Source organism: Dermacentor variabilis, chromosome 1 (genome assembly GCF_050947875.1).
Source record: "Dermacentor variabilis isolate Ectoservices chromosome 1, ASM5094787v1, whole genome shotgun sequence".
Taxonomy (NCBI): Eukaryota; Metazoa; Arthropoda; class Arachnida; order Ixodida; family Ixodidae; genus Dermacentor; species Dermacentor variabilis.
In genome coordinates this window covers 197,407,094-197,431,039 of record NC_134568.1, presented here as the reverse complement: position 1 = coordinate 197,431,039, position 23,946 = coordinate 197,407,094, and the positions used below count along the sequence as shown (strand labels likewise).

The following is a 23,946-nucleotide window of genomic DNA, read 5'->3' as shown; positions in this document are numbered from 1 at the left end:
TCCAGGATATACAAAATGTGCTAAAATACCTCTATGACAATTTTGAGGCAAAAAAACTTTGCAGGCTTATGTACATTTTTTTTTGTGTGTGTGATTTCTCACACCACTGTTCACCCCTCACTTCTGTGCACCCTCTCGGTGCCACTCGAGGAAGCAGTTCCGCGATGCATTGAAGCACAAATGTGCGTTGCAGTCACTGCGGAAAACAGTAGTCTTGACCTCATTCTTGGTTTGTCGATAGCAAAGTTTACAATTTTCGCGTCTCTCCACTTTTTGGGGCTTGTGAAGTGGAGGCTTTGCAGGTGGTGGTGGAGGAGCACGAGTTTGCTTGGCTCCTTCAAGATCAAGAAGCTGTTGCACCAGTTCCTCCCTGAAAGCTAAATGGTCAAAGGAAGCATTTCTGGCCAGCTCAGGGATGTCTGGATGTAATTTGCGATATTCTTGGAATAGTATGAAACTATTCACGCATGCTATGTTGTTGCAGTGGAAGAAGAGAGTCTTCCACTAGCGGACACTGCGCATCAGTACATTGTAGTAGCCAATCATCTGATCTGATTTGTCCACTCCAAGCATTCCAGAATTGTAATCGTGAATTAGCAAAGGCTTTGGGATAGAAATTTGGGTCCAGGTACTTCCACTTCTTTGTCTTTTTTTTGCGGTGACTGTCTCGTTGGCTGTGTGCATCGTGCTCATCATGTTTACTATGCGTCGGTCTTTCCATTGAAGATAGAGAATTTCTTGGTCGCGCAACCATCTAATTTCACCTCGTTTTGCTTTCTTTTCCTAGCGCGTGTCTTTCAATTTAACAGGGAATTTATTTTTTGAATTTAATTTCAACAATTTATGAATGACGAAGATATAAACGCAGTCGGAATTCACGTAAGTGATCACTTGTTCCATTTCTGCATATTCCAGATGAAAATATAGGCAGTTCTTTCGTAAGCAGAGTGATGTTGATTTCGTTGGAGCTACTTATCGTTGCTACGGCTCCGGGATTGAAGGTGCATCCACGTTAGTGACATGGCAACTTGCCGCACGGCGTTTGCAGTTTCGCAAACTGCCAGCCGACGGCAGTCTAGCTGACAAACGGCGAGTTCTGCCTGTCACACAGACGATCTCCCTGTGGCACAGCAATGTGGCCATTCAGGGACACAGGAGTGGTCGCGGCTACGCCCTGGCGCTGCCAGCAGCCTCACCACCGATCACTCACCACTTTTCCAGTTACTTCGAATCTGTAGCTGACGGCGCTTCTGAAGGAACCACCCACGCTCGTAAGCAGCCATGTTCTGTTAGCGCTGTTGGTGTTTTACCCTCTCCTCACAATGGTTTCACACTAAGAAGAAAGTATGCTGATACTTCCGGCGCCGCCAGTTGCGATGCGAGCATGGCCGAGCCAGTTCGCTGTGCACCATCGGCAGTCATGCACTACAGCTGAACTTGGCTTGTATTGGAACTCTCGTTAGTGCTGTACGTTTGACCGTGACGACGGTATTTAATAAAATCAACATTACGGATCACTTTATTCTAACGGGCATCAGTATGTCACGAACAGAAGCTGCAGAAATAATATTTGTGTCGCCGGTCGCAGTGACCACGCTGTTTCTGCCGTAAACACGAAGTGTTCATCGCTTATGTTTCCCCCGAGTTGAATCATTAGCATTCTCATTTTCTTCCTTTTCATTCTGTCACCATGCACTGATAAAGGCACCATGCACCGCTGGAAAACCTGAGGGCATTTATACGCTGGCTGGCACTAATATTACTCGTAGCGTCCCCAAGAATGCCTGCTGTATATATTCTTGCACTAAAGACATGCATACTTTTTTTGTACTATAGGCATTACCATTTTCATATTCAATCAATTAAATTCACCCACCGTGGTCGCTCAGTGGCTATGGTGTTGGGCTGCTGAGAACGAGGTCACGGGATCGAATCCCGGCCACGGCGGCCGCATTTCGATGGGGGCGAAATGCGAAAACACCCGTGTGCTTAGATTTAAGTGCACGTTAAAGAACCCCAGGTGGTCGAAATTTCCAGAGTTCTCCACTACGGCATGCCTCATAATCAGGAAATGGTTTTGGCACGTAAAACCCCATAATTTAATCAAATTAAATTCACACTAACATTTTGTGGGAGATGCTGTAGAAATAGTTGAAACGGCGTGCGATCGCGTCTGCCAGAATACAACCTCGCTGTCACTCATGCTTATACAGTTTTCGAAAAAAAAATAGAATGATAGGGCTATATTATGGCTTTTTTAGTTGTGGCAATTAATAATGACAGATTAACGCAGGAATAACGATGGCCTTCAAGCTTTTTCTATACGGCTGATCACCGAGTCTGGACTCTACGTACATAGAAAATGAAATCAGTCTTTTAACATTTGTTGGTGAAGCGGGAATGTGGTAACCACACTTCACTCAAGCTCAAACAAGAGCATGGTGAGCTTACATCGAGTAAATTATTTTTAGTCTTTCAGGTGAGTGACAGATCACGAGTGACAGTTCGTTATCTCGTCCTGTCACAAAGTGACGCACTTGTTGTTGTGAACTGAGTTGCAGCATCAGTAATATAGAGGTGCATGCATTGAGGACAGTTGTGCTCGGTCTGAAATGACATTTGTGGATGTGACTTTAGTGAAGTCATGATCGAGCCAACAGTTAAAGCGAGCGAACAACTAAACAAGTGACGACTAAATGAGCCCACGAATGAGCAGGCCATTGCACGTTTTCTTTGCGTGCGCTACACCTGCTGCATCTAAATCTTCACATACTTTAAAGCTAATGCTAATTAGGACGCAAGTCTCAAAGACCTATAATGCTGTCGTTCGGCAAAGAATGCGCCCCCAAAAATTGGTTTTCGGGAGAGCACACACGCTTTTCTTTGGTGCCTTTAATAGCAAATCCACCGGCCAATCGCCAATGACGAACACGAACGAAAGAGGCCAAACTAAGCTATTCGCTCTAAAGATGGCTAGTAAGCAACCACAAAAGCAGAGAGGTGCTTTCCTAAGATGAGTTTTCACGCTCCAGCCTCACATTTTGTCAAAAGGACTGTGTTGAATCTAAAAGTTTTGTAATCAGGTTTTTGCATGCAGCCTCGCATACCCGCGAATTCAAGCCGGTTGGCATATATAACAATTAAGTGCACAAAATACGACCTCGTAGTGCTTATATAAACAAAGTACACGTTGCATAGGAATTGTGTGTAAACGTGCTGATACATGGCAACATGCTCAGTGAACTGTGTCATATCCACTATGTTATGGCTACCAGCAAATTACACATGCCTCGACATATACTATAGTACAAGAGACTCGCAACTTCGCATGGTCGTGTGAAAGATGTCGCTCTGAAGTTCTCCCTCCCAATCCGTTAAACCAACATCTCACTTTTTAAATTGTTGCGCTTACCGGATGGTATCGCAAAGAGCTTTCTGCCTTCGCTGAACATCTAAAGGCGCAGCAGCTCATTGCGATGGAAAATGCCCCGAAGTGACGTCGCGCTTGCCAAAAAACTTAGTTCAGGGTGTTTCGCAAACGACAAACACAACCCACATGGAAGTGCAACGGCACCAACATGCACTTCTCACCAGTCGGTCGTGCTTCTGAAGCAAAAATGGTGGTGGAGTGCAACTGCAAACAAACAAAGCCGGCGTGAGGTCCCGTGTGATGCCAGTAGGCCAATAGCGATATGGCGTCGGCAAGGGCATGAGAGGAGGAGATGGCCTTCTTCAAAGCGTGCTGCTACTTTATGAAGTTTCAGGGGTTTTACTTCTCGTCGGCGCGTGGCGGCTCGATTGTTCGCATCATCCACCAAGGCGTGAAACGAGGTTCGCAGCATTAGAAATTTTGCACGTTGTAAACTAATGGACTTGGGCCAGGACTTTTGGAAAATTCATTGTCATCATCATCATTGGGAAATTTGTATCATCCTGAAATTTGTATTGGGTGCTATTGTATCATCAAGATTTTAGTGCATTTCCATTACCTTTGTCCCCATTGTTCTTGACAGCTGGCTCCTCCTTCTTCGCTAATGCCAATGGAAGTGCCTGGAAATACAGAGAGGGAAGGTTAATAAAACCTAAGCAAATCGCAACCTTGTAAATGAGTAGTTTGTAACTATGAGAAAACTGTCGCACCATTTTGAAGGTGCAGGAAAAAAAAAAAAGAACAGATTTAATGCATATGTTGGAATTGACGTTAAGTGATTAATGCTGCACAACTAATGGTGATGCATACAATACAATACAATCTTTATTGTGCATAAAGGAAAACAAAGTACAGATAGAAGGCCTATCAAAGCCTCAGAGGGCTTGACTGGCAGTGCCTGACAGTCAGGTCACCGAAAATTGCATAGGGTTAATAGTGGAGTTAGCTATTAGCGATTGCATTACACTATACAATTGCATTACAATTATACAACTATATAATTGCATTTATTTTCACCATATGCTATATGCAGTCTCATGCAAAGTTTATGTTTACAGGGTCCATTATGAAAGTAATGCACATATTCTGGGAAAAATAGAATTATTGACCAAACCTGTACAAATCGTTAAAATTCTTCAAAATACTCTCCCCCTGCATCAATACACTTGCGCAGACGTGTCTGCCACGCCTGGAAGGCGCCCTGAAAGTCCTCGATGGGAATGTCTCTCAAGACCACTGTAACACGCTTTTGGATGTTTTCCACGGTCTCCCAATGCTTTCCTTTAAACACTCTCTTCCATTGGGGAAACAAAAAAAAGTTGCACAGAGCCAAGTCGGGACTGTAAGGGGGACGGGGGACCACTGGGGTGTTGCTTGGGGCCAGGAAGTTGGTAATGATGAAGGATGTGTGGCTGGGGGGCATTGTCATGGTGGAGCTTGACCATGTGTTTGATGTGAGCCCTCACGCGTGCGACCCGGTGTTTCAATCTCTTGAGCACCTACAAGTAAAAGGCTGAGTTGACAGTTTCTGCCTGCGGTACAAACTAAAAATGGAAGATTCTTCTGTCGTCAAAGAAGACAATGAGCATCGTTTTGATGCGAGACTTTCTCCTTCCCGCTTTCTTGGAGCAGGGGGATGATTTTGTGTGCTACTCGCTGCTCTGCCTTTTCGATTCAGGGTCGCACTCAAACATCCAGGATTCGTCTCCGGTTACAACAGAGTTAAGAAAGTCCGGCTCATTTAGAATCGAACCCAACAATTCTTGACAGCACGAAACTCGAAGTTATTTCTAATCTTCTGTCAACACTTTCAGCACAAGCTTCGTGCAGACCTTGCGCATTTGCAGATCCTCGGTTGCTATCCAATGTACCACAAATGTGGACATGTGTAGGGTGTCAGCAATTTGCTGGATGCTCAATCGACCGTCGGAACGAAAAAATTCATGCACACGGTCCACATTTTCGTCAGTTCTGGTCGTTGTTGAGCGTCCAGAACGGAGTTCGTCAGCGACCTCCTCCCGGACCTCCTTAAACACCTTGTGCCACCTCGCGGACTGTGACCTTGAAATGCAGTTGTCCTTGAAAGCCTCTTGAATGTTTTGCTTGCATTCTTTCCAAGCTTCATGCAAAACTTGATAGCGTATCGCTGTTCAAGAGAACGTTCCATCGCGCCGTGTTATCCGCTCACACTGCTCGGAGTAAACTGGCGACCGGCTGCGTTCGCAGGGCAAAACCCTCACATTTCCCGACTGGTTTTACAGCGCTGTCATGGATAGACGTGTCAAAATAAAATCATGTGCATCACTTTCATAATTGACCCTGTATGCACCCCACCATTCACAAGCTATGCTGAAATGCACAGAGCAAATTGGCAGATGCACAGTGTCAAACAACTACACAGCAATGTCATAAGGACGAAGGCGATGTATGGTGCTTAAAAGGGAATGATGGTGATGACAAGTGTATGCACAGAGAAGTACGACACATATTACATTTAAAAATTCTATACTTCTTGCTGTCAAAGTGGCAGATACCCCATGGCACATACCCAAAGAAACTGTTGAATATAATGTGCTATTCCATTAAGAGGTCTGCGTGCTTTAGAGACATCTATGAGTAAACATTATGTGCACTGCTTTAACATCATTTTTTTTTATTGCGCATAACAGTGGGCGGCATACAGGGTTATATGCCTGTTTGCTGGAGCTTACATTCGGCGAAGATATAATGCTTGTATACATATCTACAAATATATTGGCTGAGACAGCAACTGCCTGACCCAGGAACAGCAGCCAAGCCAGACCTTGGGGGGTTTAGGCAAGGAAAGCTTCGCTTTAAAGACAAACAATTCTCAGAAAACCTAGTAAAAAAGTATCAAAATACTATAGCATAGTGAAACAGAAAGAACTGGAGATGGGGCCTCATTCAAGGAGACATTTCCACGAGTTATAGCAATTTGTTCACATTGTACAATTACCTCAGTTTTAAAAATTCTCATCTGCCAACCACAAAAGCAGCTTGTTTATATACAGGATGTACCATGTAATTTTAGCTAAACTTAAAATATATGCAAATGCCACGTAGCTTGATAGAACAAAGGTAATGTTGTTGCCGTTTCTTGGAGTACACAGATAATTTCTTTCATTCTGCCTAATCATGTATTTAGTACTAATTAATCAACTTCTAAAATATTAAAATTAGCTGAAAAGTGCAAATTAGAAAATTACACTGCGACATGAAAAATTACCGATAGGGCTTTCTGTTGCTCGATACGTGCTACATAAATGTTTTTCCAAGCGTGAAAGAAGCATGCAAATACATGCAAAATTGCTGCGCGACTGGCCACACGAGGCACTTTGAATGTATTGGCAGGCTTCTTTCACGCACTGAAAAACACTTTTATATAGCATGTATTGAGCAACAGAAAGCTGTACAGGGAGTTTTTCATGTTAGTCTACAATTTTCTCATTCAGCAGCCTGAAACTTATGTGGAGTTTTTTTCTACAGCATGGGTCTGAAAGCCAAACAAAGCTTTTTAAACGCTTTAAAAGACCCTTCACCAGGTCTAGCCATTATGAGCTGACAAGCGCAGTGCATACAATGCACTCTAATGATTGTGTTTGCAAAGTATTACACAGCTATGAGCCTGGAAAGTAGCTGAAATTTCAAGCCAAACATTGTGTGCCTTTCTCTTCAAGGGTGCCGCGCTCTCAGCCGAAGAGCCAATGTCATTAGCACAAGTGCAGCTGCAACAGAAGTTATTTGTTTGAACTGTTGCTTCAATAGACGAATTAAAGTTTAGAGAAATTATAAAACCTACAAACTGAATGTCAGTGTGCTTTTGTTTTACTTCATAACGTAGAAAGAAAGGTGTACTTCTGTTTCGTCTGTTTGTTCCCATGTTATGCAGTTGTGCGCGAAGAGAACGAAACTGTCATTTTCTATAGAAAATGACCGTCTTCCAGCGCACGGTCATGGTCTTTGATCCGCTCACGTGTACCGCAGTATTCATGTGACACTGACTTATTATACCGCTACTGCCAACGGTACAACAACACTGTGTAACATGGTCAGGATCCATGAGCTGGGGCCACCCTCTTCAAATGTGTGCGCACTGAGGGATCCATTTGGCAGATGCAGCGAGACAATGCAGGTCTTCTCGTGCACGGTTCCCGAAATCATTCACAGAGCAAAATGAAATAAATGCAACAGCTCGCAGGCTCGCACGCGAGACATTACTGGAAGTGCGCCACGTAGCAAAAGCGCGAGAGAGGGAAAAAAAAGAAAGTGATGGGGACCATGACGTGTACGTGACATGACGCAACCTTCCGGCTACGGTATGGGAGAATGCAGGGAATGAACTTTGCTTGTGGAGGCTAGATGAGGGCAAGTTGCGAGTTTGTATGTTAGCAGTGAAGCTCACTTCCTAAAATCATGGGTTCGCAACACTTCGAACATTTCTATATCTGCTAATAATGAATCAATTTGAAAAATTTATGCGGTACAAAGCTCCCTAGAGGGGATTTAAACATTTCTAGCATATGACCGAAATTTGCTGTGTGTCCTGGTGAGGGATCCTTTAAGAGCGACATACTTTCAAACCTCATTATAGAGAACACGGATATACCAAATTTATGTCTATGCTAAACTTCGCTGAAATTTTACGAGCTTAACATGCACTTAACTGTTTCATTACAGCACCTATACAAATTTATCAATTTAATCGAGAGTATTTCTATGCACTGTTAAACACTTCCGTTGGAATCCTCTGACTAGCAACATCATGCACTGTCTGAACTTTAACTACCTGTCAGATTAGGCAATATTTGGCAGATTCGGGAGTGTGGGAAACTAATACTTCGACTGGAGATATCATTGAAACTAATTTCCATTACTCCTAACACTTATTTAACAACAGAATGGCAAATTTGCACATTGGTCGACTCTGCAACACAGTTCTTAAATGACAATAGGAGTTAAGACACAGAAACTTCTGTCAGGTTGTCTAATTTTCCGATCAGACGTCTAGGCTGTTTTAATGATCTTAAACAATGACAGGTGCTGTTGAGTGCATGTTATTTTTATGTTTGTGCTCAACTAATACAGGGTTCATGCTGCTTCTGAGCCAAATAATTTTCAACGTCTTTCAAGGCCAAGCCATTATATTTTGAAGGACCATGCAGTCTATAGTAATGCCACAAAAGAAAAAAAGGACGGAAAAGGCACATGCTACATCTCGGAAAGTTCCCGCTGCTTGATGCTCAGAATCTCTTGGGCTTTGGCAGCCTTCCTTATGCAGTTCGATTTCACATTGCAAGCAACGTCACATTTAGCCTCTGCTGACTGCGTATAGGTGTCTGCAGAATCTGTTAACTCAGCCACTTGCTCTTTCTTTTCAAACTTTCAATTTCCCTCTTGAGATGGCATTTGTTCAGACCCATTGCTACTTTAAGCTATGGCTTCTTCTATGCCACCAAAGCAGCACAATAATGCTGTCTTGCAAAGGCCACTGACTTTCTCAGTTCTCTTGTGATCTCGACAATCAGGATGCCACATGCTCTGGTCACAGCATCACAAACAATGTGTTGGGACATGTCTTCATGCGGCCACCGCAGCAATTAGCCAGTTATTTTACAGGCGTGGCACGCCTACATTGGAACAACTGCTTTAATATTGCCAGGCATTTCAGAAAATCTAAATGTAGCCAATGCTTAAAACAATGCTTAAAATTCTACAATTTTCTAGGATCTGCAAACAATTCCAGAACTTCCAAGGCCTTGAAGACTCATTTTCTGAATTGAAGAGTTTTCAAGGTTTTTCAAGGACCACACGGACCTTGTAATATCAAGTGGAACTTTTCCCCATCGTGGGTTGCTTTTATCCATCAGTGCTTTGACAGTGTATGCACAAATTATGAGCAATCCTTCCCGCTGTGTGGGGTTTTCACTTGTACAAGAACACGCGGTCAACCTCAGACCGACCTTCGACCAAAGTTCGACTAGCTGTCTAATCTCGTTCTTATCACCGCCTGTGAAAGTGCCCTTATTCATAACTGTGTAATATTGCGAAACACTGCACGTTACTGTACAGCACTGTACAGGAACTGAACAAAGCATGTGGATGCTTCAGTGCCAGTTGAACACACACAAGACCACGCTGCTTGGACAGGAAAGCTGATTGAAAGCAATACCCGAGTAGTAGAAGGCTTCTGCATGCTCCCTGACCAGACAACCATTGCTTCCTGAGCCTTAAGAGTGCAGTAAAAAACAAATTAGGTGCCTGTTGCAATGAGTAATAACAAATGCTCCCTGTATAATAGGGACATACCCGATTTCACATTTGTAAGGTTACTGCTTTCTCACCTAGCATGAGCATCCCTATGGCTAGTATTGATGGCAGCAAATGTTCATATCTTTTTTTGCATGATCTAACTTAGAAAAGTTGGGAACTAGGAACTACGTGCATATCTTGTTTATATTACAGATTTTTTAAAACTCCCAGTACTTATACTGATGAAAAAGAAAGTATTACTTTGATTGGTGTTCCCTGAAAGGCTTCTTTGAACTTTCACATAATAATTCTCAAAAATTGTCTGAGCAGTCGTTATTGCTATAGCACATCCATCCAAAACACTAGAGATCAAGCTATAATTTTATGTATTGCAGTATAGGTTGCAACTACTATGTCGTGAAATAAAATGTTGAAAGATGAAAACATCGAAAATGAGCACATTTATAGTGGTAATGAAAGAGTAAAGAGACAGCTTTAGCCCGGGGGCTCCTATTTAGGGGAATGGAGAAATCGTTTTTCTTTGCAATCACTACAGTGATGTTATGAGGTTTGTTGCAATGAAAAGGACAACTTAAAATTTAGTGACTGTTGGATACGAAATTCTGACATAGGTAATCAATTTTTAAATAAAAATTGTTCAAAATCGCTAAGCTTCAGAAAATGAAGCTCACTTTTACAACTATGCAACTCAGGAATGAAAAATTATATCACAATACTCTGAACTGCACCTAATAATAAATCTAAAGTAGAGAGAATGGACGTATTATTATGTCAGTAGGGCTTTTGCAAAACATTCATAAACATTGTAACAGATTCATGTAAGCTGTAAACTACTATATCAAATTTGTCCGCTTTAGATGCTCTAACAGATGCAGTTAACGGGCCCCTCACCAGGTCTGGCCATATTGAGCTGACAAGCGCAGTGCATATAAAGCGCGCTAATGATCGTGTCTGCTAATATTACCTTGCTACGCGCCGTGGAAAGAGCTCAAATTTCAAACCAAACGACATTTGCCCATCTCCTCGCGGGCACCAAGCTCCAAGCCAGAGGGTGATGTATATGTGCTAGTGCGCCTACGTACGTGTGTTTGTGCTGTGACGTTGCTCATAGTGACACGTGACTTCGAGAATTATACAAGGCAACATCTGTTATTTGTATAATCTGTTGGTTCAATAGACAAATTAATGTTTAGAGAAATAATAAAACACACAAACCGAATGCCTACGTGTTTTTGTTTTACTTTATACCGCAGCAAGAGAGATGTACTTCCGTTTCATTTGCTCGTTCCCACGTCGTGCAGACGCCAAAACTATGTCATTTTCTACCGTGTCCCAGCGCACGATCATGCTCTGTGATCCCCTTGTGTCTGCCTCAGTATTCGTGTAGCACTGACTTATACCGCTAGTCAGGTGTCCTTGTGCACAGCGCGCCAAGTCCTGTGTTGCGCAAAGCAAGACAATCGCAACAGCTTGCGCGCGACTCCGTCAGCCGAAGTGTGTCGCACTGCAAAAAAGCGAGGAAAAAAAAAAAAATGAAGGCGGGGCCCATAACGTACACGTCACGTGATCCTCAAGCTCCGATGGGAGAATGCCGGAAAGCAATTTCGCTTGTGGAGGCTAGAGGGGGCAATTGGGGACAGTGTCTCTCTTGGCAGTGGTGCTCGCCTCCTGAAATCATGGGTCTGCAGCACTCAATATTTCGATCTTGGCTGTTAATGAACCAATTTGAAATTTTTTTTGCAGCAGAACGCTCCCTAGAAGACACGAAACAACTTCCAATGTATAAATGAAATTTGCTAAGTGACCTGGTGAGGGGCCCTTTAAGAGAACAGCGATATCTGTTTTTGGAATATAATTATGCATTTATAAACTTACCCGCCACGGCGGCTTAGCGGCTATGGTGTTGCACTGCTAAGCACGAGGTCGCGGGGTCAATCCCGGCCATGGCAGCTTCATTTCGAAGGGGGCGAAATGCAAAAACATCTGTGCCCCTTGCATTGAGGGCACATTAAAGGTCCCCTGGTGGTCAAAATTAATCCAGACTCCCCCACTATAACGTGCCTGATAATCAAATTGTGATTTTGGCGTGTAAAACCCCAGAATTCAATAATTTGTGCTTCTATTCTCTGCAAACATACAGCCTTTCAGCAATTCTTGTAAAAAGTTCCAGGCCCTAAATGAAAGCCCCACTTTCAAAAGTCACTAGAATATAACTTTCTCAGGAAGCATGGAAGTAGCACGTAGCTGGTATTCAAGTTGAACGCGTCAATCTAAGAGCTACAGGGAAAGAGAAACACGTCAGCGCTGTCTGCTCTTCTATGAACTATCGATACTAACCGCAAGCGCCGCCGTTGTGAGGGTGCTGCCGCGAATGGAACAGCAGCACTTCCATAAACTATCGACAACCCCCCATGAGTGTTGTATGCATTGTAAAACTCTCAAAAATGTTGAAAAACCCTTCCAAAAAGCAAACAAACGTGCGGGATAGCGAGAAGCTACAGGTAGAGCCATAGATTTTATAAGAGTTAACTGCTGGGCTAGTTGGTGATCTTGCATACTGAAAAGATTTTGCGCCAAAAAACAACACACACAAGAAAGACGACGACACCACGGGCGCTACTTCAATGACTTCTGGAACGATGACTCCAGGCAGAGGTAGGCGATGCCTCTTTTCACTACCTTTGAGTGGGCCGAATTGTACGGCAGGAGCCCTTTTTGCGCATGAGGGGAGTAAGCCCAACAAATGTGCCCATCTGAAAACTTTAACTGTAAATCTAAAAACTGAAGCAAACACTTATCCGGCAGCTCATAAGTAAAACATAGCCCTTTCCCCAGGTTTCTAAAATCATCTAAAACACTGCTCACTGTAGCCTCATTCGAAACGGAGCACTGCTTGTTTGAACCCATTAAAATGTCGTCCATATAAGGAAACACTTTAAGGACTTTGTCATTAATAAAATGGTTAAAATGATCGTGTAGAGAGCGATCAATAGATGATAGAAAGATATCGCAAAGTATAGGGGCTATGCAAGAGCCTATGCATATGCCTTTCTTCTGCAGGTAAGGTTGCTCGTCAAACAAGATAAAAGTACTTCGGAGATAAAATTCTAAAAGGACTAAAAAGTTATCAACAGTGATACCAGCGGCGTTTTGGAAAGCCACCGGGCCGCTCTCGTCTATGCAATCTTTAACAGAGGCAAACAGGTCCGGATAGGGCACTGAATAAAAAAAGTCTTCTACATCAACAGAAAAAGCATAATCTATGTCATTCTTTTCTTTGAAAAAATGGGCTACTTCCCCTGAACTTTTTGTAAGAAAGGGATCAGTTATTACTAGGCTATTCAAACTTTTCTGAAGGAACTTACTCACACAATGTTGCCAGGTACCAGCTTCACTCACTATGGTACGGAAGGGAGCTTCGGGTTTATGCGTTTTAAAGGGGTTGAGACACCAAATTTTGAAGCTATAAAAAGCACGTTGTAGGCTGCTTCCGTATGCAAGGACACCCAGAACGAGGTATTGGACGCTGCAAACATTTCAAAATAATTTTAATTGAGCTCCAAAGAGTCATTAAAAACTCCTTCTCGTAGTCGAGACCCATCGCTAGCGTGGCAGTTACTACGTCACAGAGGAGGAACGAAAATATTGACGTCATAGCACACCAGCACAAAAACGTGACGTATGATGAGTAGCGATGAAATGCCGATTACGGAGCCCGCTGAGCCGAGCAACCGAGCATAGCCTCCACTACGACCGAGCTACAGGCATATGGAAATCCTTTCTTAAAGAAGGGGTAAGGCGTGCAGACACGGACACAAGAGGAGAGAAGTGGACAACACGAACGCCGCACGCCGGCCCGCGAACGGCAAACTGCGTGCGGCGAGTTGCCCTGCGGACGGGCCTTTACACGTTTGAGTGTAACACCAGCCGGCCGACTCCGAAAGGGACCAGGATATGCGGCGTTCGTGTTGTCTGCTTCTCTCCTCGCATAGTCGCGTAGTTCGGCAGCTCGGAGCGGACTCTCCTTCGCTTGGCCTTTCCACGTTACCGGCCCGTCCACGTTACCGGCACGGAAACTCGCCGCACGCCATTTGCAGTTCGCGGGCCCCCGTGTGACGGCGGTTTTGCTCGCGAACGGCGGTTTTGCTCGCGAACGGCGGGATTTCCTTGCCGTAGAGAGGACGGGCCCGGGACCCATTTGTGCGGCAGCCGTACGGAGAAGCGGCCAATCAGCGACCGAGGAGTGGTCGCTCTGGCATCGACGGCAGCTTCACCGCCTCTGATCGTTCGGCGCCGCCGATATCGTCGCTAGGCCTTTTCCGGTTCACTTCAAAGCTAAAGCTTACGGCGCTTCGGAATGAATCACCGACTCTCACAAGCCGCAATATTTTCTTACCGTTGTTGTCGCTCTTCACAATAATTATAATAATCACGACATGCACTTCGAATCGCCAGTGGTTGACCCCTGCTGGCAGAGCACGCGTATGCTTGAGCAGACGACGCAGCATAGTTTTACGTCACTATTTTTTGTAGGCCACGTGACCAAGCCATGTTGAGTTTCCTCCTCTGTGACGTCATAGCATCCCCCGGAGGCCAGAAACCGAAACCGAAATCGCTCGGTATAATAATGCTATTATTAAATTATTTATCGGATATATATGAATCCCGCTGTGTGTATCGTGCTCCCTGAAGCATGACGCAACGTTTGAATCAACAAACGCATGAACGAAAATTTTGATGTCTCCACCCCTTTAACGGAAAAGAAAACATTTAACGCCCCTCTCTGACTCTTAGTTATATCTTTAGCTAGTCCTTGCAGATCTAGGCGCTTACAAAGTTCAATCGCTTTGCTCTTGATTCTCATTTAAGCCTTTTTCACAGCCACAAAGTTTTTGTTCACTGCCTGTGCTGCTTTCTCTCTATACATGGTTCTAGGCAATACTACGAAGCTGCCTATCTTATCTGCCTGCAAAAGGCTGAGTTCATTATCCTTGAAGAAATTAACTAGAGAACGCAAAGGGTCTTTAGAGCAGTTCTGTTCAGACCACGTGACACTCTTGGCAAGGCAGTTCACTCCGTCCAAAAGGCAGCGCTCCCAATCTTCTTATGGGGCCTTTTTCGCCATAGCCCTGTTTAGGGCCATCAGTTCGTGGGGTGGGACCAATGGCTCAAGTCCAAACTTAGGGTCTTTCTGAAGAACATTTGAAATGTTGGAGGGTATGGAGTTAGTGATACATGGGTTTTCTTTACGAGGCTGAGCTGAAGTTTCTATCGCGCTTACTCTGATAAAACTTTGTACTCCATGTTGCCTTGTACACATGCGCGGTGTTTTGGAGGGCTATATATGTAGAGTGCTTTCACCCTCATTAAGCAGTTGAAGTAGCGCCCGTGGTGTCGTCGTCTTTCTTGTGTGTGTTGTTTTTTGGCGCAAAATCTTTTCAGTATGCAAGAGCCATAGAGCAAACATAAAATTGTAACTACGCTGTAGCTCCCCAGATATCTCGTTGGTCTCGCTTTTTTGGCAGTGCCATATGTTGGTTTCGATTGTAAGTCGACCCCCCCAACTTCAGATTTCAAATTTAGAATGACAGGTCGACTTACAATAGTGTAAATATGGTATGCACAATTTAAGTGCAGCAGAACAAAATTTTTCTAGTCCTGACTTAGGTGGCAAAATTTTATTCACAATTTAGAAATCTTGCATTAGAAGACTTCCATAATTTCTGACCTACTCATTGCATATTTGATAATTAAATGGAAGTAATAAAAAGAGCTCTCAGGAGATCTTACCTTTTTAATGAGGGTAAGCTTTATCTGAGGCTTCTGGGAAATACCCTGCTGCCGTAGCGCAGCTTCGCGGGCCTGCCGCTGAGCTGAATCGTCCTCAAAGGCACCAAGATCCAAGGGCGGAGGCAGCGGCTCCCGGTAGCCAGGCATCACACCACTCTGACCCACTCCCAAAGATGCTGGAGGTGGCAATGGAATCTTGGGGGTGTTCTTGGACAGTGAGTCTTTCTCAATTCGTTTTTTGGATCCCTCAGACACTGCAAATATACAAACTCATCAATATTTAGCAATGACATGCACGATGTCCCACTCAAAGTAAGCTTCATAAAGAGTTGTTTAAAAACAAAGACAGGCCAAATTAAACTCCCTGTATAATCCTGCTGTACTGTTTCTCCATAATTTTTCGTCCCTCTCTTTCTCTCAAAATTAAAGAAAACATTGAAAAGCGTATTCGAGAAACAGGGACAACTACAACATTCCTTGAAAATGGCCTCTCTGTGTGGCTGTCCAAAGACAACAGAACCTTGACATTATATATTTGTAAATGTGGCAGCTAGAACCTGAGGAGATATTGCTTGGACCTCGCGCCAGACTCTCTCCCACAAATCATTCAGGACCTGCTGGCCCAATATCTTTACAAACATACATACATACACAAGCACAAAGATATATACTATGTCAAATGCATGTACCCATTTAAGAAGCACTTATATTAACTGGCTGACAAATGCTACATGCAGGCGGACAGTAAAATAGCTTAGCCACCTGCGTCACTGTTTACTCAATACACTGATGCTACTGGCCCATGCTATTTTGGAGCAGCCTTTGCAGCACCCAAAAATTCGTTTCGGAGCAAGATTAATGAAAGCAATTGCAAACTCTGCATATTATATATAAAGTCCTCTAATGTTCAAGTACCAGTAATTTTGATAAATCTAATGCCAGCCATCCAAACATTTGCTTTCATAGGTCGCTTATGTGTTTCAGCAGACACAGTTTTTGCGAGGAAGTAGAGCTAGCAAAGAGAATGTTTTTTTTTGTATTTGACAGTATATATGCTTTCATTAAAAACTTGAGTGATCAATTCAAGACTTTCATTTTGTTTGAGTCTTCAAAAACGCTTTTGTTTCAAAATATACAGTAGAACCTCATGCGAATGTTTTGGAAAAAAACTCGAGAAAATATGTACTAACTGGGAAAACGTACGATCTGACGTAACTAAAAAAAATTTGACAGACTCAACTACTGCTGACATCTACGTAATGCGAAGTGTTATGCGGATCGTTGCAGCACGGGACGGGTTTTGTTGTTTTCCTATTGCATGGTGTTTTAAGAGGGTGACAGGAAACCGAAACGAAATCAAGCTGGTGGGCAACGCTGGATGCCGCCAAAGCGAAACGAGATGCCCACATTGTGCCGCCTGCAGCAGGGAACGGCGGAGCATTTGGATTATTGCCTACTAAAAGTGTGCAGTATGCTACCAATGGCTCTACACACCATGCGCTGTAAAACAGGTGAAGATGCTTATTGCAATAGGTTGGACGGCGATAACTGTGAATGCGGCATGCGATGATCCGGGCAGAGATTTGCTGGTACCGGAATAAGAAACCATGGTTGCAGCTGTTTTCACTCGAGAGAGGCAGCTATATATTGTTCTCGATCGTGCGTGCCTGGTGTCTTTTCTTGTTCACATGAGATCCAGCGGCCGGAAAACGTATACGATCGCAGTCTGCAGCACGAAACGGCGTGTTTCGACGGCACCACGCGCTATGAAACATATATGCAAAGATGCTTATTGAAATAGGATTGGCAGTGATAGCTGTGAGTGCTGCGTACAATGACCCAATTCCAGAGAAGATTTGCTGGTACTGAAACGAGAAACTGTGTGCGCGCTGGCGTTTTCACGTATTGCGGTGAAGCTGCCGCGGCGGGGAGCTACATATTGTTCTCAATCGTGCGCGCCTCACATATTTTCTTGTTTACACGAGACCTAGCGGCCGGAAGACGTAGCATACGATTGCAGTTCGGCAACGTACTGAGCGTTGGTGCCGAAAAATTGTGTTTTCCGGGAACATCTGAACTGGTAAAAATTGAGTGTAACACTTGGGTAATTTTTTTGAGTTCTCGATTGCAAAAGTTGGTGCCGGGAAAACGTAGGTAACTGGAATGTATCAATGAAGGTCTACTTATTCATCCTCAAATTTGACACTCTTAAGATATTTTCGCATTCATAGGTGAGACCCTATACACAGGCCTCCTCCCCAAAATTTACATTGCTTATTGCAGGGGAATAGTATCACCAAGAGAAGGCCGTAGCACAGCTGCTATCAGCTCTGGCGGGCTTCTAGGCTAGCGTGCTACATAATCACCTATGTCACATGGTGGGCCCAGGGTTCATCTTTGTGTCTAGGCTTGAATGTGAAAAATAGCATACCGAGTGTCAAACCTGATGGTAGAAACAGTCGCCAATTGATTTTTTTTTTAATTTTCACAAAATACGTTTGACTAATCGGGCAGTCTAAAAACGTCATGTCGCTACCGTACAACTACTGCGCCAACAAATGAGCCTAGATGACCAGAGAGCTCTTTTTAAAGTGGCTCATCAAACTCGACAACCAAATGAGGAGGGATGACCGAAGAATTCTACTGGTTGTCGACAACTGCTCTCCTCACATTGTGAATGCTCGCTTGATGCACATTTGCTTGGAGCTTCTGCCGCCAAACAACACATCCTCGCTGCAACCCCTAGACCAGGACATTATAAAGAGTGTGAAAGCAGAATTTCGTGAGCGCCTTGTACAGCGATTCTTTATCAATCTCCGCTTAAAGCAGCCGACTGCAATCAATATTCGTCAGGCAGCGGAAATGCTCACAGAAACTTGGTGGAACTTGAAGGCGTCCACCATTATCAACTGATGGCGAAAAGCAGGGCTTGTCAAAGCGCCTGTGCAGCTTGAAGATGACCTGGAGGTCACCGACAACAACCCAGAAGACCTGTAGACCGACGTTGCTGAACTGCTGCCCGCCGTCTCTTCCTTCAACGACTACGCAGAGAGTAACAGCGCAGGCCTAATGGCAGCGGACCTGACAACCGATGAGATCGTTAAATGAATTCGCGACGTCTCCAGTGATGATGATGACCCGAAGGAAGGCGACTGTGGGTCACCGAACACAGAAGATGAGATCGTGTTGAACATTGATGTTTTAGTGTACATGAACAAAGTCCACACTTTTATTGTTCAGGGCAATGACGGACCCAATGAGGTATTGCGCAAAGAGGAAAATGTAGACGCATTTCTAATCAGTCATGTGCTGCATGCACCTGAAGAATATCACTGATTTCTTCAAATAAAGCAGCTTTGAAGCGAGTGAAACAATTTTATTTGAGAGTATTCTTGTTTGCACACACGTCTCCTGCCAAAGCATGTACGTCATTTTCATTCCCAGGTTTGTCCACTGGCTTATAACCGCAAGTTTTTCATTACAACAATATTTCAAAATAACGAACGATTTTCGGCGGTCTCACGTGATTCGTTATATCGAGATTTGGCTGTAGTACCATTGAACACTCTGCCGAGATGGACCTTCGGCTAAAAGAAATCACTCTTTTTTTCATTTATCTTTAGATCGGCAATGATGAGTGCTTGTTAGACCTTCGCCATGTGTTCAGTGTGCTCCTGCTCAGACCTAGAATACACGATGTAATCAATGTAAACATTGCAAAAAATTCCGATATATGGCTTTAGAACATTGTTCATCATCTTCTGAAACCTTGCGGGTGAGTTCTTCCAGCCAAAAGGTTGTCTGTTATACTCGTACATGTCGAATGGTGTCACGAAGGTGGAAAACTTTTTAGTCTTCTCTGACAGTGGTACTTGCCAGAAGCCTTTGTAAAGGTCCAAGTGAGAAAAGATCTTACGGCCCCCTGTTTCATTGATGATTTCGTTGATAAGTGACATTGGAAAGGGAAATAAGTCATTCTGTTTGTTGACCTGCCTGTAATCAGTACAGAGACGAAATGTGCCATCTCCTTTAGGAGCAATGGTGATCGGAGAAGCGAAGGCAGAGGTTGATGGGCGGATTACACCGGTGTCGAGCATCTTCTGTATTTCTTCCTTCAACTAACATTTCTTCTCTCGCGACATATTGTAGGTCTTGCATTTCACTAGTCTTGTCGTGAAGTTCAAACAGTACTTCAAACTTTGATGTGGCCTTTGGAGAGCCCCTGAGGCATATTAGCTCTGAATACAGCTTGATAACGTCCGCCGCTGTAGTGGGCTTCCGTTGATGTTCAGTAAGTGAAACCGAAGACATTTGGCAGTCATCTCGAGTAGTGACTTCCCTGTTCCAGTAGAGGCTAAGTCGTAGCTGTTGTATGACTGGGCGAGACAAGAGCAACTGATATTTTACTCCATCGAGCATGACAGCCTTAGTTAAGGTGTTTTTTTCCTTTGCACATGATCAACACTTCTGCCCACCAGTCATTATTTGTCTGTTTCTTGCCGTCGTAACCATACACCGTCACAGGACAATCTTCTACAATGCTTAGGTCCGGAATTTCGCTTTTGTTTGCAGCTGTTATCGAAGCTCCACTATCTACTAAAGCCTTGACATCCGTCCCATTTGCATGCACAGAAATATATACAAGCTTGGCATGACTGGTAAGGAAGATGGGCTCTTGAAATGAGAGAGGGTGACCTCCCGATGTCAACCTGGTCACGTTTTTACATCGCGGTGTGTGATCTTCATATGATGAAGTACTGTAGCCGTTAGAAGCACTCTCTTGATGCTGCAGAGTGCATAAATATTTAATATTTGTAAGCAAGTCATCAACAGTATGCGGCGTTCGTAGTTGGGACATTGTGCTGTATGGTCTTCGGCAATTCTAGCATCCTAGGTATGAGCGACGAGTCTGATAACGTGGAGTCAGCAACATGTAGCAGCCTTCTCTTCTCAAAAAAATATTCTACCAGAGTGTCGGAATTATATTTGAAGGCCATAGCGCTGTTTCAGCTCTGGAGCTTATTCTCGGAGAAAGTGCTAAAAACTGTCTTTGCACTCGGCCCACAGCCGGTGCACTCTTTAGGTGATTCTCAAGTCATGCCAGCTTTTCGCTATGCCTCGTAGGTACAAGCGCATATTTCATAACCTTGTCAAGGTCTTGTCGCCAACTATTTTGGTCGCACGTGTACTCATAGAAACTCAGCCAAGCTTGAGAGTTTGTACGATAATCATCCGGTTTTACTGGTTCCAACGATGGCTTCCGAGAATGCCGGAGGACGTTTTTCATGATAAGCTCTAGTATTTGTTGCTGGTGTTCACTGTTTCTCTGCTCGAGTTCCGTTATACGATGAAAAATGTCTTGCGCACTCTCACATGTTCGGCCTTGTTCACTCATGCTGGTCGTACATGGTTACGTTGTACCACCAATAGCAAAAGGTCGTTTGTGAGCGTTTTGAACAAGAGATCACTGCTCACTCGCAACAGCGAACCGTCCTCCGTGGAAAAGGCTTGCCACGCTCGCGTGCCTGTTGCAGTCCGCACCAATTTCAAAAACGTCCAAGCACATAATCCTCAGTGAAACTAAGTGGATGAGGTACATAACACAGGTTCGAAGCCTGTTCTTGACTGCGCAAAATTTGTAATAAAACTGAGATACGTCAGTATGACAAGGTAGCCATCCTTGTTTATTGTCACTTCTTCCTTTTCTCCTCTCCCAACCTTTCCTTTTCTTTTCCCTTACAGCGATCATTCACACTCTCTGAAGAGTTTCCCTATGGATGCGAAGAAACTACTTGTTTCCTTCTCAAGCTTCATTTATGTTTTGAAGAAACAACCCTTCATAATGTGCTATGTAATGACAGAAACTTGTTAACTTTATGAATACTGGGATGCGAACAATGTGTTGCATTAAGTTTGATAACAGCTGCTCATTATGTGAAAAGTATTCGATTCGATTCACTTGTGGCACTATTCGACTCGTATTTGATTAGGTCTTAAAAATCACTATTCGTTCATCCCGACTCATTAAGTTTGGAATCCTTTAAACACAACTTCAGAGTGAAGCTCCTATTGCTAAGCCGACGAGCGTGCTGCTTCCTATGTACTCGCACGAGCAAGATACCTAAGTGCGAAAGGAAATGTGCTAATCATGGCACTTGGTGCGAGTATGGCCACACGTAGCTGTCTAGTACACTGTAGACCAGCAAAGAGATGAGACAGCATTTAACAGTAAACTGAAGGATAGCCTTCGAGTTTTGCACTTCGTAGGTGGCAAAATTAGAAGTAGTGGCATCCATGTGAACATCCAGAATAAAATTTGAAGTGCGTGCCACAGTGACATTTAGTAAATGGAGTGTTGTGGGCACCACCGCGCTGCTCCACTGCAGCTTTCACAGTCCAAGGCATTAAGGACTGGGAGCACTACAAAGGGCATCACAAGTGATCTTTGATTGCCAAAAACTTTGCTTCAACTGAACACATTGAAGTACTTTTTGTGGAAAGTATTAATGGAATTGTACGAAGGGTCCCCTGCTGCAAAAAAGGCAATGACGACGCTGGATGTCGCTTGGCAAAACATCATTCTAAACCATAACCATGCAGGCTCTCTGCGTGGCGCAGATTCGTTACTGAACTAATTGAACTCCTCAAAGTAAAACACGTCAGAAAAATCGTAAAGTATGACCAAAACACAACCTATAGACATGATAGCATCGAGGTTTAACTCTTTCGTTACAGTGAGAAAATGGTCGTTTTTTTATCAGTCTCTGAAAATTTTTTTTACCACTACAAGTAATATTTCAGTACACATTTCAACATAGCATAATATGCATTATGAAATACTCTTTCCAAAAACATGCGTTGCCAAAAAAAAAGTTTATTAGGTAAAACATAAAAATTCTAGAAAACGCCATTTTTGCTGCCAGTTGATAAAAACAATAATATCAAAGGAAATTCAGAATACACCTTTCAAAGATAAACAACCCAGCAATAATATTTAAAAATATAAATGCTCAGTAAACAGCCGTTTTTCCTATATAAAAAAGAAACTAAGACCAGTTCATTGCTCAAGCCAGGCGGTAAAGCAGTTCCTGGATTTCATGAAGCATATGTGCACTCCGCACTTTTTTCACAAAACATATGATTTTTGTTCAACTTTGCGATCCTTGTAAAACATTTTGCAGTTCCGCCTCTTCGGCATCTACTGAGGATGGTCTGATGAGGATTGTCCAATGAGAAGTCCAAGGAACGTACTTCACCAGTTTGTCTAGAGTCATGCACCTCTTCCAGGACTGATTGCTCACATAGTAGCTGGGCAACTACAAGATTATGCATCCAAGCATATCTGTATGCATCTTTTCACATTATATTTATCACCTCTGCAGAGAAGAAGATTAGAAAAAAATCCCACGCTGTTGTAAACTGTCTTGCACTGATCTGTAGTGCTGAACCGATATGTGCTACAGGCAGCCTTCTTGGCGTGAACGGAAGTTTTTCTGCCGATGGCAGCACATCATAATGAAGCGAAGTAGGCACCCTGAAAATAATCAGTAGAGCTCTCAGATTGTGCAAAAAGATCGGCAGATAAAAGTGCACAAGGAAGGAGACCGCTCAAGGCTATAAAGGAAACTCGCCGTTGAACAGCTGCGCATGTCCCAAGCTGACTCAAAACATTGTCGCCATCAGAGCTTGAATCTGCTTTGCTGTCATCTTCGGAATCATAATTCGACTCATCACCACTAAACTGCGGGTGTAGCATAGTTTCGATCACGACGCTTTTCTCACGACACAGCTTCGCAGGACGCCGCCATGGGAGTGACTTTCGATAACTGCAGTGACACCGTCAAAGCCCCTTGCATAGATTTTACAAGAGAAACGAAACCAAAACTCTTGGAAACTAGTGGAAAATGCCAGGTCCACATGTTGGACATGCAGCGTACCTTCAGAAATACACTTTGGTGGAACAAAACGATTCGGACTCCAAACCAAAGCTTACCAGTGAACAGCTGGTGTCATTTTCGTTTCAATTATCCCCGCTCAGCACTGTCGGACGGCAAAGCCGGTGATATAATTTAATTATTTACTTGCTGGGAGTCATTTTATTAAAAAATTTGGATACTAGTGCAGCGTAATCATGAGCACCATGCTTTTTTCTTGAGCGCAGCAGAAGGTGACAGTCACGCCTCTTTTCGCTACAATATACGCACATTAGTTTGCAAAAACGTCCGTCAAAAATCACAACATCGCCGGAGTGTGAAAATTTTAACTGATTCTGAAAGTTCAGTGCCTGTACTACTTGTGGATGGCCTTAAGCGGATAAGAAACAGCCCCAACAAGCCGAAATCGGCGATCTAATGTATCAATCACCGGTGATCGATTTGAATAGGCGTGGTAATGAAAGAGTTAATTTGAATATACTGGAAAAGATAATTCTGTTA

General features: G+C 43.6%; 1 protein-coding gene across 9 annotated transcripts in view; it reads right to left on the bottom strand.

Annotated features, from left to right (window-relative positions):
• LOC142590546 (uncharacterized) overlaps window positions 1-23,946 on the bottom strand; it is a 278,657-nt gene that overhangs the window by 6,491 nt on the left and 248,220 nt on the right. For all 9 annotated transcript variants that reach the window (XM_075702763.1, XM_075702757.1, XM_075702796.1 and 6 more), the window contains 2 exons: window positions 15,512-15,765; window positions 3,990-4,050 (listed from right to left, as the gene is read on the bottom strand). In XM_075702763.1, coding sequence (XP_075558878.1) covers window positions 3,990-4,050; window positions 15,512-15,765 — 315 coding nt within the window. The remainder of the gene's footprint in view (window positions 1-3,989; window positions 4,051-15,511; window positions 15,766-23,946) is intronic.